Source organism: Erpetoichthys calabaricus, chromosome 4, assembly GCF_900747795.2.
Source record: "Erpetoichthys calabaricus chromosome 4, fErpCal1.3, whole genome shotgun sequence".
NCBI lineage: Eukaryota > Metazoa > Chordata > Cladistia > Polypteriformes > Polypteridae > Erpetoichthys > Erpetoichthys calabaricus.
In genome coordinates this window covers 54,168,105-54,183,483 of record NC_041397.2, presented here as the reverse complement: position 1 = coordinate 54,183,483, position 15,379 = coordinate 54,168,105, and the positions used below count along the sequence as shown (strand labels likewise).

Genomic DNA, 15,379 nt, shown 5'->3' with positions numbered 1-15,379 from the left:
AAACAGCACCTAATCCGTCAGGCAGCACGTCATTGGATGTCACAAAAGTGGCGAGCATGCCTATGCTAGAAGGTAGGCACTCAGTCACTAAATGTGGCATTCCCAGCAATTTTCAGTCATTTAATTTGAAATGGTCCAGCGACAAGGTCAGCAACTGTATTCTGCAAGTCTGATATACTTAATGACTAGAAGATGCATAATATGACATTGATTTAAGTTACAAGCATATGTAATTGGTCATCTATTTTGACTCTCAATTTTACATCATGCCTACCTCCATCTTGCTTTATTTGTTTATTTGAGTTTGATAATTCTAAATGAGTGAACGCGAACTCTGAGTGGCATTTTTGGAATTCTGTGGAGGAATATGAATTAATAGCAGGAAAATGCATTCTGTTTTACATAATGTGCTAATTATCTATGCATCATTGTATAGCTAACAACATGTACAGTACAATAATAACAATACAATGGCCTAGAAGTAACTTCATTATTGACATAAAAAGAACATCCATTTATGAACATATTTTAAATTACTACATCCAACAGCTACACACATCTGAAATCTATCCAGAAATAACAGAAACCTGCAGTGTCAAAACAGATATTTAATTAAATAAATAAAGCAGAAAGATTTGTAGCCCCACAATACTCACCAAACTACAAGACAGGATTTTCCGATGCAACTTTCATATTATTAGATTAAAGGAAAACATTGCAAATCACAATACCACTGATTTTTTGAGAAGGGAGTTTCTCCCTATGATAAAAAGAGAATGTGTTGTAGAACTGCTGCCCTTCTTCCTCTGGCTCGCCTCATGTTATCTCACAGCATTGCTCAAATCCTTCTTTGACAATCTACAGAAGGCTTCAGAAGTTCTTGACAATTTCCAGGCAAAAGGATTCTTTTCTTGTAACTGTTTTTATTGGCTTCCTGATCTTTGAACTTGGTGTACCTTTGCTAACTCTTCTACAGTCTGATGCTGCTGGACAGGAACAATTCCAGATCACTGACCAGTCTTTTTTTTAACTCAAGAATTATAAATACTTAAGCATTCAAAGTGGCTAAATATCAATACAGGAGTAAATCAGAAGCAGAATTTAGCAGCTGTATTAATTTACACACATCTTGGCAAGGATTAGAAAAGCTTAAGAACTACATAGTCAGATATAACCTAATTGTATGTTCTGCTCTCTTCCTGACTGTGTGGCCAGAACAGCTCCAACTCCACAACAAAGTTAAATTTGCTGATGACATATCTGTCTTAGCCTGATCACCAATAATGATGAGCTCACTTACAGAGAAGAGGTCTATCTATGGATTTGATCTCACCCTTAAAGAGCTGGTCAAAGACTACAGGACCCAGAAGGCAGACCATGATGACATCTACATCGGAGGGGATGCTGTTGAAAAGGAATGCAGCTTTAAACTTCATTTATGAAGTGAAGTGGACTGAAAACATTTCATCTTTTATGAAAAACCTCCAATTCCTCAGATGCCTCCATTCTCACTCGCTGATTCATATCCTGCTATGGCACCTGCTCATCTCAGGATTATTGAGCCCTGCAAAGGGCGGTGAAGACAATAAAGAATATTACTAATGCTCATCTACCTTCAGTTTAGAACATACTGTATACAACACTCCCTACCTTAGAGAGAGAAAAACAAAATAATTGTGGACCTCGGCCATCCTGCGCAGCTATTTTTCAAACTTCATCCTTCTGGCTACCAGTACAGGATCACTGGTGCTTATACCAGTAGATTCAGGGATGGTTTCCACCCACATGCATTTAAGATGGTTAAAAAAATATTTGTCTGATGGAGTTGGTAAATATATCAATAAACTAAAGGTTTAAAGCCCAGCGCCTTAGACCATTATGTATATATTTATGAGACTATAACTGTTATTTTATTGTTTTACATGTTAACCATTAGTTTTCATTTCCACTGCCATGCTATTGATGGTAACAGCGGCTGTTGCTGGCCACGAACTCCAACTGCTGTGTAAAGCCTGATGTAAAAGAAAAATTAACTGCTTACAAGCTACTTAGGGTTAATAGCTGACGTTTTGCTATTACGGCAGGTTATTCATACAGGCGTCAGTCATAAGACAGGGTTCAGTAGGCTGACCGAGGACAATTTCCATTTTCTTACGAACGCGCCTATTTATCACAAGAGAGTTGACCTTTCCTTCTTTAGGGTCTATCTGATCAGTGAAAAAAAAAATAAGAGCAGATGGCCCATAAGTGTAATAAAATAAAATGCTTAAGTAAACGATATTATGTTTATCTTTAAGAAATAAGGGAAAGGGGGAGGAAGAAGAAATTATAAAAAGCCAATAGAAAAAAATGTAACTTTGCTCTTTTGATTTGCAGCGTAGAATCCAGGTACTCATCCTGTCTTCCTCGGGTTTTTTTTGTCTTCCACACTGGCATCATTGCTGTGCCACTTTAAAATGTGGTGGTGTACACATATAATACTGATGTCTTAACTGGACTATAAAAGCAAAACCTCTGATAGCATAGTGCTAAAACAGTGCAGAACAAATTAAAGAAATTTAATAAGAGTGCTATTCTGATCTGAATTTTAATTAAGGATTTTGCTTTACATTTTGTTTCTGCCAAAAGGCTGTTTATGAGCACTGCCTGGTAAACGACTATTCCTTTGAGCAACCTAAATAAATAAGGCTCCTTCTCTCTGCCACTCAAACTCAAACACTCAAAGTCATTACAAGGTTTGATAAATATTGCTTAACTACAACTGTCTACCATGCCATGTGTCTACAGTTAGTGTATTTGTGTGAAGGAAAACCTTCCAACATTTGTACAAAATATTGCCATACCACTTCATTTAACCTAAATATTTACTTTTTCTCTACAGGAAGAACAAGCAAACCAGAATTTAACAAAATACCGAAAACTGCAGCATGAGCTGCATGACGCTGAGGAGAGGGCAGAGTTGGCTGAATCTCAGATTAACAAACTAAAAAGTAAATCACGAGATGCTGGCGCTAAGGGTGGACATTCGAGTATTTATCCCCTTAAAATTCAACGGGTAAGAAAAGAAAGCAATAATGAAAATACTCTTCTCATATAAAATCTCAGTGTCTCATGTTTTTATTTTTTTCCCTAGATGCACGCAGAGGAGTAGGAAATGCAGGCACAACCTGATTACTAGCAGTATGGGTGCAAATTTAAAGTTTGAATTTTACATAAAGATGGCAGAAAAAAGAAGCACAACCTTCAAAACCCCTTTTGTTAATCATTTTATTTGCTGTTGTTAAACAAGTAATTATTTGATGTTTGTTGTTGCTTTCATGATTTTTTCCAGTGTGTAGTTTAGATAAGATGCTGTGAGCGACTGTCCATCTTTAAATGACTAGACCTACAAAAACAGAGTGTGCTGAGCTGCAGTTGTATGCATGGAGTTGCCACGCCATCCTCATGTGCTCATTACTATTAGATTGTAAAATTCATTAATGCTGCAGATGGCAAAGCATCCATGGAGGTGGCATGCATTTAATGGGAAAATATTGCTTTATGTGTTGTTACATCAGTACTTCAGCTCTTTTTTTAATAAAACACAATAGCTTTTTTGGAAACATAAAGTCAAAACTCATTTATTTTTGTCCTTTGTGCTTTGTAAACAATTTGTTGTGTTTTTAACCTGATACTGTATATGCTAAAGTGTAGATTCCTTTGAACAAATAAATAAATAAGAACTTATAAAAAGTTATCATTTTTTTATTTTTGAATGATTGGTTTTCTTTTTAAATAAAAACAGATAGTTTGTCCCATTTTAAAGTTCCTGGTACCACAAAATCATTTGTATAAAACATGCCTTGATTTATATAATTCTACAAAAAAAATATTTCTATCCTTCCATTCACTTACTAAACTTTCATTTTATTTTACAGTGTCTTTGAAAGCTTAGGCAAATCTGTACTTAGAGAAGGCCAATTTAATATCATTTGGATGTTTATATATTATATATAAATGAGGACATCCATTAGAAGATCACATAAAATATTGGAATTCATGATGGTCTGCTCACCGTTGTCAAAAAGTGAAAACTGATATGCTATGGCTACATCACCAGGTCATCAGGCCTTTCTAAGACCATCATGCAAGACACATTCGAAGGAAGGAGGAAGCATGACAGACAAAAGAAGAGGTGGAAGACATCATTAAAGGGTGGATAGGCCAGCAGCTTAGTATCTCCCATGAAGCTGTGATAAACAGGGAGAGATGGAGGGTGGCCATGAAAAAAAACAACACTGACATCAAATGAGTGTTGTGTGAATAGCAGAGCAATACTGCAACTGTACCAGCACCAGTTATATTTATTACTGCATTTTAATATTTATTAACATCCCACAAAGCATTAATATTTTCTTATACATTGTTGTAGGGATTTTGTTTGATTAATAATCAGTAAGATGGCCACCTAGCAGAATGTCATAATAATGTGGGATTAATTCAATAATGTGGCAACACTCCTACTTTATGTCCCTTACCTTTCTCTGTTGTAGGAGGTGGGCTTCTGGCCTTTAGACTTATTTCAAGGTAACTGAGGCACACCCATTTTAAGAAACAGAATAATACAATGTATTGATAAACATAAGGGGTGTAGAAGCGTGGTAACTTCATATATTTTGACTTATAAGACTGAACATAGACAGACTAGACAGACAGATGGCATATAACACATAGGCTTGCTCTTTACTGGTATTTAGAGTTCTACTTTATCTTGAGGGGCGGCACGGTGGCACAGTGGTAGTGCTGCTGCCTCGTAGTAAGGAGACCTGGGTTTGCTTCCCGGGTCCTCCCTGCGTGGAGTTTGCATGTTCTCCCCATGTCTGCGTGGGTTTCTTTCCACATTCCAAAGACATGCAGGTTAGGTGCATTGGCGATCCTAAATTGTGCTTGGTGTGTGTGTGTGTGTGTGTGCCCTGCGGTGGGCTGGCACCCTGCCCGGGGTTTGTTCCTGCCTTGCGCCCTGTTTTGGCTGGGATTGTCTCAAGCAGACCCCCGGTGATCCTGTGTTAGGATATAGCGGGTTGGATAATGACTGACTTACTGATTTTATCCTGACAGAAAAAGCGGTTTTATGATACCAAGTCTTTAGGGTTGATGTATGATGTTGTGTGGAGCTGTTGCTTTTTTGTTGCTCTGGGTTCATCATGCATTGGAGTGCACTCTTTCTCTTTGCTACGTGATCCTTGCCAATGCTGTGGTGATGCTTACTCAGCTGGCCTTCTGCTGTTTTTTGCAACTTTATTGGGAACAAGGCATTGGTCTTTCTGGCCAAATAGTTCAGATGCTGAAGTTCCTTTCTTGAAGTAACAGCGGCTCCTAAGCAGAGCTCAGTGCTCAACTAGACAGTCTGGATCTAATTAATTAGCAGCAAAAACTGGTCACTAAATAGGAAGATGGTTAGAATGAAAACCTGCAGCCACTGCAGCCCTCAAGGCCTGGAGTTGGACACCCCTGCTATAGAGGAACCCTACAGCAGGGTATGACTACAGATTACTTCATTTGTGCAGATTTAGCGTAGTGCTAATGGTCAGTTTCATTTGTTCTTTTTTGGAACCGTCTGGATTTTTTTTTAAATGCTTCCGATCTGCTGTTGTAAAATCCACAGATATGGAGGGCCGACATATTAAAGTTTCTTTTGACTTTAACACTTTCTGAGCTGACACTCTATTTGGTATAATAATAATTCTTTATTTATTTGTCACATACATAGTTATACAGGACAACATGCAGTGAAATGCATCTTTTCGCATACCCCTTGGGGTCAGAGCACAGGGTCAGCCATTGTACAGCACCCCTGGAACAATTGAAGGTTAAGGGCCTTGCTCAAGGGCCCAGCAGAGTAACATCTCTTTTGGCAGTGACAGGGATTCAAACCGGCAACCTTCAGGATGCCAGCACAGATCCTTAGCCTCAGAGCCACCACTCCACCCTTGGTATGCCACATTACAGTGATTTGATGGCCTTAATAAGACCTGACACTGTCATGCCACCTTTTCTTGTCTGGCACCCCAAAAGAGCCTCCTGAAGCTGCTCCTTTTGTTTGTTTTTGGAATATAATTATTAACTAGCATTTCTCTAAAAGATGTGTTTTTGTTATTACAGTGTATTGTTGCAGATGTTTCTTTATTCTGCCTTTCATCATTGTTTCGTTTCCTTCTGCCTCCTCTCTTTCTGAGACTTGCAGCAGATGATTTGTTCAGCTGAGAAAATCAATGGCTGCTGTCTCCCAACAGTAAGAGATCTGTTCATCACCAGAGCGAAAAAGAGAGCAGGAAAGATTGCAGACAAAATAAACGTGCATTGGGTTACTCCTAGATGTTTCTGCAACATATAACTAGTAACTGTGCTGTTTTTCTATTTGTAAATACTTCATACTTGCTGAAATTATACAATTTGATGTCTGTTAACTATTGAAGTTTGTAAATGTTTTGTTCAAGAAATTGTTGCATTTGTGTAGTGGTTTGGACCGTGTCAGGTTAATGGTGGGTTGAAATGGTGATGTCTTGAGTTGGTTATGTCTTGTATCCCATGTCTTGCACCTAACCAAAGTCAATTCTGTTATGTTTCACATGCTAGCAATGCAGTGATTCTGATTCTGATCAATTATGTGCCTGCCATTAGTGGTACATGACTGGATTTTCAAATATAATTTTCACTTACCTGTACTTTAATCACTGTTTCTCAGATGATCAGTCAAATCTACAGTATGGCTTGCTATACTAAGCCATTACTATGTCAGTGCATCACAAAGCATCACTTCAGTTTCACTTCTCAGTTCTACCAGAGGGATTTTACTATTCAAGTTTTTGAAAATTTGAAGTCACACGTTGCCTTGTGACGGACTGGCTCTTCATTTATATTTGTCTGATGCTGCTGGGATGAACTTTGTTTGTCTGTGATTTTGAATTGTGGGTTCTGGTGGGTTTCATAATGAATGTGCACTTTGCCATATTTAAGTACTTATCAACATTGGCAAAAACATCAGCTTTTACAGGTAAATGTATACAGTAATGTGCAGTGTTTACAGTAGATAAAATATAAAAGTATTTTTAATATATGAAAAATCATTGTATGTATAATTTGAATTTAACAAAAAAAAAAAACTTTGTTTATAATAAGTTTCCCAAATCATTAGTCATACAGCCATCCAGTGGTTTTTTTTTTGGTTGTTAAGTTATTCACTTCTTAATTTTTCACTCACAATACTTCAGTGTTGTTTCTTGAAGTTTCACTTCGATTTCTGACCATTTGTTTTTTGATCATCAGAATCTAAAAAGGAAATTCCACAGGTTTATCCAATTCACTGTGATACACAACATTTAAGAAGTCACACTAGGGATGTTAATATCCAAGAAGGTTAGCACATGTTTAGTGTTTAGGCATTTAGATGTTTGCACAGAATTTGTAACTTAATGTCACATTAGAGCAGCTCAGACTTGGCCCAGTTAATTTTGACAAACTCTTTATAGCCTCTGACTTGGCTTTGATTGATTCATTTCTAAAATTCTGGACCCTTAAGCCAGTAGCATTAACTGAACTGTCACTGTGTCTCACTACAATATTTATTTGTTGCTTAAAACTCAATTCAACTCACAGTATTTTTGAATAGCATGACTTTCATAAGGCAATCTCTGAGAGCTCACTTAGATTTACACATTTAAAACAATAACCTCCACCATCATGTAATTTTATAGTGCATACATACCTATAGTATAGCCATTTAAATGTATGCTAATAGAGAGATCTGCATGTGTTCAGTTTATTACTCTCTGATTATTCCATTTGAATGCATTTATGAAAAAATAATGAATAATAAAAATATTTACTTGATTTTAAAGGTGTACTTTCATATGACTCTGCCTGAAAAAGAAGATAGAATTGTGTACCGTAAGATAGCAGACCAAATCAGTGAAACAGTAGTTGCTTTCAAAAATGTAGTGTATCTAAAATAAAGGTAAATAATCTTAAAAACATACCCCATTTTTGTGTTCACTTTGATTCTTTTTATTCTGGAGAAACAAACAAGGAAAGAAAATTACTGTGCTCTGTTTTCCAGCTTTTTGTTAAGTTTGAAAGTATTGATATTTAAAACTTTCAAGCTTATACAGTACAGTATTGAATTCCTCAGTCACACTTGTCTCTTACCTTCTTTCTACAATAAAGAACAACAGCAAGAAGCACCACAACCACAACCACAGCCACAGCAATGACTACTGTGATAAGGGGTGTGGAATTGTTGGCCTCACCTGTAAAGAAACCTCACTCATTAATAAACTAAAACACAATCAAAGATTAGCAATTTCAACATAACTTAATTCAATTTGGTTATATCTTATTTTTCAATTACAGTATTCCTTTTTTTATAAGCTGCTTAGTGACTCATAGCATCTTTTTTATTTATTTCTGCAGGAAAGATGACTTAGGTGAATGTACATGAAGTGTTTCATTGTCAGATGTGCAAAGAAAACCCCTTAACAATAATCAGTCAAACATGGGAGAGCCGACTGACTGCACATTGACACCCCATTAGTGACAGTGGCCATGTCAGCACATGTCTGAGGCTGATGTAGCAAAACACTTGTATACAAACCTGAAAGTTTAAGTTTATAGCTGCCTTTTCATTGTAATGAATTTCTGCCAGGCTAAAACATAACATTCAATATGCCCTTTCTTTAGCAAATTATTTTTTTAATTGTTTGGCAGTGATAATTAGTTTATATCATTCTAACTTTGTACGTTTTTAAGTGGGTGGCACAGTCAAAAAGTAATTGCACATTGCTGAGCTTGTGTCCTAGCCGGGGCACTACCCCTGTGGACTGTATGTCTTGTCTCTTACCCACCTGGGTGCCTGGGCAATCATTGCTCTCCCCTTGTCTTACCCACCCTGTCCACAATACTGTACAGCACTCCACTGTCCACACACACTCCCCCTAATTGTCATTCCCACTTCTACATACCAGCTGCCAGTGTCTCTCACTATTCCATTAACCACCCCAGCTACCTTGGCCTGACTTTCAAAGAGGATCAGATGAAATAAAACTGAGACAGGGTAAAGTTGGCCCTGATGGTGTCAACCAAAAGGTACTGAAGAAGAACATTAGGCAACTGTGTGCAGTCCTTCAGCGTATCTTCAAACTGAGCCTGAGTCTAGAGGGGGTTTCAGCTGTAAGGCAAACATTTTGTGTGTAACCAGTCCCTAAGACAGTACAGTCTGTGCCTCTGATTTTGCACGTAATGAAGACCCTTGAGAGGATAATACAGGTTCACTTACAACCCCCAAAGTTTGCCTACTGTGATCACATCAAAGTGTGTGATGCTGTCATCTACCTGCTTGATATAGCCTATTAATAATAATTTAAATTTATATAGTTCTTTTCTCACTACTCAATGCATTTTACATAGAGAGTGGGGAGCCAGTTCAAAATGTGTAGCACACACCTGGACGATACGATGGCAGCCATTTTACACCAGTACGCTCACCACATATGAGCTATTAGGTGGTAAAAGGGTGAGAGAGATACTTAGATAATTAGGCACAGGTAATGACTAGGCCATGGTGGACAATTTAGCACTGGACATCAGGAAACACCTTACTCTTTACAAAGGATCTTTTATGACTGCAGAGAGTCAGAACCTTAGTTTTATGGCCTGAAAAGTATGGCACCATTTTTACAGCAGGTCAGCAGGGTGCAGATCATGTTTTTTGATTTCACTAGTGCATTGACACCATACAGTTATGGAGATGCTCCAGTCAGTGCTGTCTGAGACCCCCACTGTGTTCTGGATAATGGACTATCTAACTGGTAGACTACAGCTTGTGCAGCTTAAGAACTGTGTATTATACATGGTCACAAAGAGCAAAGGTGCTCCACTGGGAACTGTACTGGCTCCCTACCTGTTTACCGCAAATAACTCAGACTTGATAAAAAATGCTGAATCATGACATATATAGAAATGTTCCAGTGGCCCAGCCACTTGAGTGTATCAGCAGTGGGAAAAAGAATAACCACAAAGCCCTGGTGAAGGATTTTGTTAAGCAGTACAAAGTTGACCATTTGAATCTGAACATCAGAAAGACAAAGGAGATGATTATGGATAGGAGAGCCAAACCCCCACTGCCCTTGGTTGCCATTTATGGAGAAGATATTGGAGGTGGTGAGGGCATGTAAGTATGCTGAAGTGTATCTGAAGGACAGACTCTGGCTGAGTACCAACACAAAGGCCATATAAAAGAAGGGTCAGAGTTTCCTTAGATGGTTGAAGTCAGTTATTGCATACAGGTGACTCTTACATATTTTTTACTATACTCTGTTATTACCAGTATCATCGTCTATGCTGTAATGTGCTGGTAAAATGGCATTAATGTAGGTGAACTTAGCAAATTGAACAAATTCATTAAAAATGTTGTCTAAGTGCTAGGAGACTTGGACAATGACTCTCACCCACTGTGTGTAGCCTTGGCTTAACAGAGAAGCACCTTCAGTAACTGAATTACTCCAAAGAGCACTCAGTGAGGCTGTTATTACACTGGGCCACCAGGCTCTATAATGAGCCCCTTGAAGGCTGGTACAGAGCTTTTGTAATGCACATCTTAATAGATAATGACAAACCGTAATATTCTGAGACTAACATGCTGTATATTATTATTGCCATAAAGTTATAGCTTATAAGTCTACTACAGTTCTAATCAGATGATATTATGGTCCACTCCTAATGACTTCATTATAACTTACTATTCACACTTTCCAAATGCTTACACTTTGTTAATATCTTTGTAGGCATAGACAGTTCTTGTTATATGTATATCTGGGACTTTCTTGCCTAACATCTCCATTGGAATTAACAGAGTCTATCTATCTATCTATCTATCTATCTATCTATCTATCTATCTATCTATCTATCTATCTATCTATCTATCTATCTATCTATCTATCTATCTATCTATCTATCTATCTATCTATCTATCTATCTATCTATCTATCTATCTATCTATCTATCTATCTATCTCCTTATGAGCATTTCTCCTCTTACACTGCTTTGTCCTCACACATCACAAACAGATGTATGTTAGGATAATAGTAGACTGTAAGAGTGAGTTTGGGTGTGTGCATGACTGTGCCTTTGATAGACTGATGCCAAATGCTTCTGAGATAAGTAATGGTCCCCTGTGACCCTGAACTGGATAAGCAGGTTTAAAAATAGATATATGGGTGGATGGATGGATAGAAGGATGGTTGAATGGATTTATGCATGAAAAAAATGTGAAATCATGCCCAGAGGAAAGGACACCATAACAATGGCACACAACAAACAGTAGTTCCAGAGGAAAGAGGGTGACTTAGAGAGATCAGCACACTGACAGTAGTAGAGGTCTTCCATATGCCATTATGGAAGGACATGGGTTACTAAAGAACAGCAAGCCTGAAATGTGTAGTTGGTGGCCCAAGTGGGCAAAGGCAATATAATAAATGCAGAAGATGAATGAAGCCAAGTAGAAGCATGTAGTCTTGTGGGGTCATACATGAATCTCAAACAAGAATATGCGTATGGGGACAACCTGTTTACAAAGTGCATACTTAATAGCAGAGAAATCCTGCACTTTTTAATTCTTGACCTACAGGACTTCTTCCTAAAACACCCGCCTGTGACGATGCGGGTTTGCTGCATGCTTCCGTCTGCTGTCCGGGAGCCCTTAACCCGACACCATCAGTAATGTTACCGATGAGCTAAGCAGTGAGGCAACAGCATAGCAAGGGGATGGTACAAAAGTGTCAAGTGCTTTTATTAAAAATCCAACAAAACAAGGTGTTCAAATTATATAAAGTGCAGTGCCTTCCAAAAAGTCTTCATTCTTAAATAAATAATCCATTAAAACAAACGTGAAAATGTGGAGGTTAAAATATAGAAAAAAATCTTCTAAAAACAACGAGGTTAAAACCATACAGAAAGCAGTCCTTTAAAACAGTTACAGAGCCTGGTGCTTCTTTTACCCTAGCGTCTCTCCTGCTTCTCCCGTTTGGGCCCTGCAGCAGGCGAGTCGCTCTCTCAGCATCTGACCTTCACTCCGCTCGATCGGTCTGGAGGCCTCCCAATTCCTGACTTCGGTCATCCTCATCCCAGCCCGAGACTTGATTTCCTTGATGACCAGGATGCTCACATCAAGGACTTCACCCACCAAGCCTCCCGACTCCCGCTGCCTTCCCGGCCTTACACAGCCAGTCGTCCTTCTTCACTGGTCACTCCCGCTACATGATCACTCAGCGGGAGCAACCACTACTACTACTCCCGGGTGTCGGCCCAACACCCAGGCTTCCCATATAGCTGCATGCGAGCCTGCACTCGCTTGCTCGCTCTCCCACACCGGCTCTCTCTCTCTCTCCCCTGCATCCTGCTTTCTCCTACAACCTCCGTTTCTTCTCTCTCCTTTCTTTTTTCTCACTCCCAGCCAACTCGCGCTTCTATTTTATTAAGAGGGCATGGCAGCTGTAGCAAATTAGCAGCCCCAGGAACAATCACGGATGCGGGTGGTCTCTCACCTGTGCACTTAGGTAAGAACCGCCCACCCTGCATATCGCCCTGAGAAGTGCTTCAGCCACACAACCACCACTCCCCCTCGCTAAGCCGTGAGCGCTGTGATTATTTATTAAAACTGGCCTTTAATGGGAGCTGGGGACCCGCTATACCACACCGCCACCCCCAGTTTCTCTGGTCCGTGCATTTTAAACCAACACTAAGGTTTCAGGGAGAGAGCAAAAGACACGACAAAAGACTTAATGCTGAGAGAAAGTGAAAAGCTAAAATTGCATTGCTGTTATTCATTCAGGACCTCAGTAGCATAAGGTAACTGAAGATTAATAATTAATTTCCACATTGTAATGAGCACTGCGACAGTGGAAACAGACACACACACACATAGACCACTAAGTGTCTGCTACAATTAGCTTTCTGTCATTTAAACTATTGCATCACTATATGCTATAGTTACAGGAAATGGTTTAGATAAGCATTGTGGTCTATCGATATTCAATGTTTTAAAATGCTGCAACTATTTTATCATGGCATGTTTGCCTTTTTGATTAGACAATAATGTTAGATTACTTTAGTTATTCGTTTGGACATGCAATCAGAGGGGATGTTGTTCAGCCTCATCTGCGCATCTATTGGCATTGTTAGGTACAGTATATTTGTTGATTCAAGTGTTTTGAGTACTGAAATCTGCATCTACTGTGGCTGCTTCATTATTAGCTCTCTTAATGGCAGTGCTTTTAACAGTGTGACATACTATTTACTTAAAATGCGTATTTTCCAGTTTTTCCATTCTTTCAAACCTACATCAACTCTTATACTATCGTTGTAGTGTTGAATAACAGAAAGCACAAACAGCACCTGCAACAATATATTGTGCACGTTTACCATTTATCCATTTATGCCGTTGAATGCCAATGTATAATCTGATGCTATAGAAAGGTATTTTTCTCTTTCATCAGGTTATGTTTATTTTTAAAACATGCCATGTGCTCTCTGCTTACACAACACACATTTACATGTCTAATAGTGTTTTTTAGGAGACTTTTTGACTGTAGATGTGTATCCAGCAGGGTGCACGTGCTCCCTGGGAATAGATTTTGTTAGAGATTGCACCCTTTACTAAACCAAAAGTCTATATAAGGAAGAAAATATAAGGAAGAATATACTTAGCTTCTGTTTAATATCGGCTTAACACTCACAATAATACAATATTCAAAGGAGAGCTACTGGCAAAACTATGATGCAGTTGGGGTTTCTGTCCACTTTGAGAGAGAGTGAGGAAGGCATATTGTGCTAGATATGGGCTGGAGTGATGTCTTCCATCCATCTGTAGGTGAGCTCTAAGGTACAATGTAGTTGCCCAAGCTGTATACGTTTTCAGGTTCCAAAATAAGAAAATGCATTTGTCAAACATGGAATTCATTCAAAGGGAAAACTGTAAACAGCAGGCATTGGCCCCGGCCCTATACTTATCATCCCCAAATAGGGCACATCAGCACTTCTAAATAGCCTGCCTGAGTCACCTTCCACTTGTTTCTTCCCATCTCCCTATCAGGTTCTCTCTGTCAGCTGAGTTGTGTGGTTTCAGCTATATTTATTTATAGCCTCAATTACCCATTTTTAATAAAATAATGTGTTTGAAATAAATCTCACAGATCACAGTGGCATGCCTCAAACCTTTGGCTACAAGATGGTTTATCGTAAACAGAAGTTTGCTCTCTGATGGAGCAAGTTAACGAGAACTCCTTTGATCTTTGCAGTTCAACATCACCACCCCTACTTGGAGAGCCATCTTTATGAGGTACTGGATTGGTTTAGCAACGTGATCATTCCCACCCAGTTTTTAGCAAACTTCTGTCATGGTTGTCACCAGGTATATATATTACACTGCTGGCTTCAGTGAGACCAGGAAACATGCAAAGTTTCACCAGAACACTAACAGCCCACTAGATGGCAGCACATGGTTAGAGACTGGAAGAAGCAACACTGTGTTACCTCTTTAAGGCAGACAGCTTTCTTGGAGAGCCGTCAGTTTAAGATCTACCGAGTGCTGAAGAGTACTGGGAGACCAGGAGCCCAGGGACTTCAAGACTGCTGTCCCAGGAGCAAAGCTAGGACCGCCTCAGTAGTGATTCTAAGTCTTGGTCAGAAGTGACCTCAGGAGGGGACTTAAAGTCACATCATTGCAGAATACAAGAATACATATTTAGTCTGGAGTCAGTAAGAGAGTTTCAGGTGAAGACCATCGGGAAGGAAGAGGAACTGAGAGACGGAGTAATTTTAAATAATAACAATAAAACTTGGTAGCATTTTAAAAATGGGATAGTGCTTAAGCTGTTTAACTAAATAAAAGAAACTTAACACCCACTTAAATATACCCAGAGTGGTAGCTGATTTTTGTTTTGTTCTGTTCATTTACTCTGTGATCTCCCTTTTGTGTTTTTGTCGTTTGAGTTTTATGCATTTGATACATTCAGCCTCCTTCATTCTAGACACAAACAGTCACTACAAGGTTACTCTAATTATAATTAGAGACAAAGATATCTCAAAATTATTAGTTTAGGTTTTTAAAAATGTTTTTAAGGTTGACTTTGAACACAGAAAACAACATACAATTAGAATAGTAATAAAAAAAACTTACCAGGAATTACTATCAGTTTTATTTGACACACTTTTGTAACTTCTCCATATGTACAACTACAAGTGTATGTTCCATTATCAGTTTCTGTTACTTTCGGCACATGAAAATGGTCATCTTTCAATAGAATGTTGTTAGGAATTTCAGATGTATTACTTGGTTGTTTACACTTCT

At 38.7% G+C, this 15,379-nt stretch overlaps 1 protein-coding gene across 1 annotated transcript in view; it reads left to right on the top strand.

Annotated features, from left to right (window-relative positions):
• The window catches only part of LOC114651090 (myosin-7-like), a 200,879-nt gene that overhangs the window by 107,808 nt on the left and 77,692 nt on the right, over positions 1-15,379 (top strand). The window contains exon 40 of the mRNA XM_051926523.1: positions 2,882-3,055. Coding sequence (XP_051782483.1) covers positions 2,882-3,055 — 174 coding nt within the window. The remainder of the gene's footprint in view (positions 1-2,881; positions 3,056-15,379) is intronic.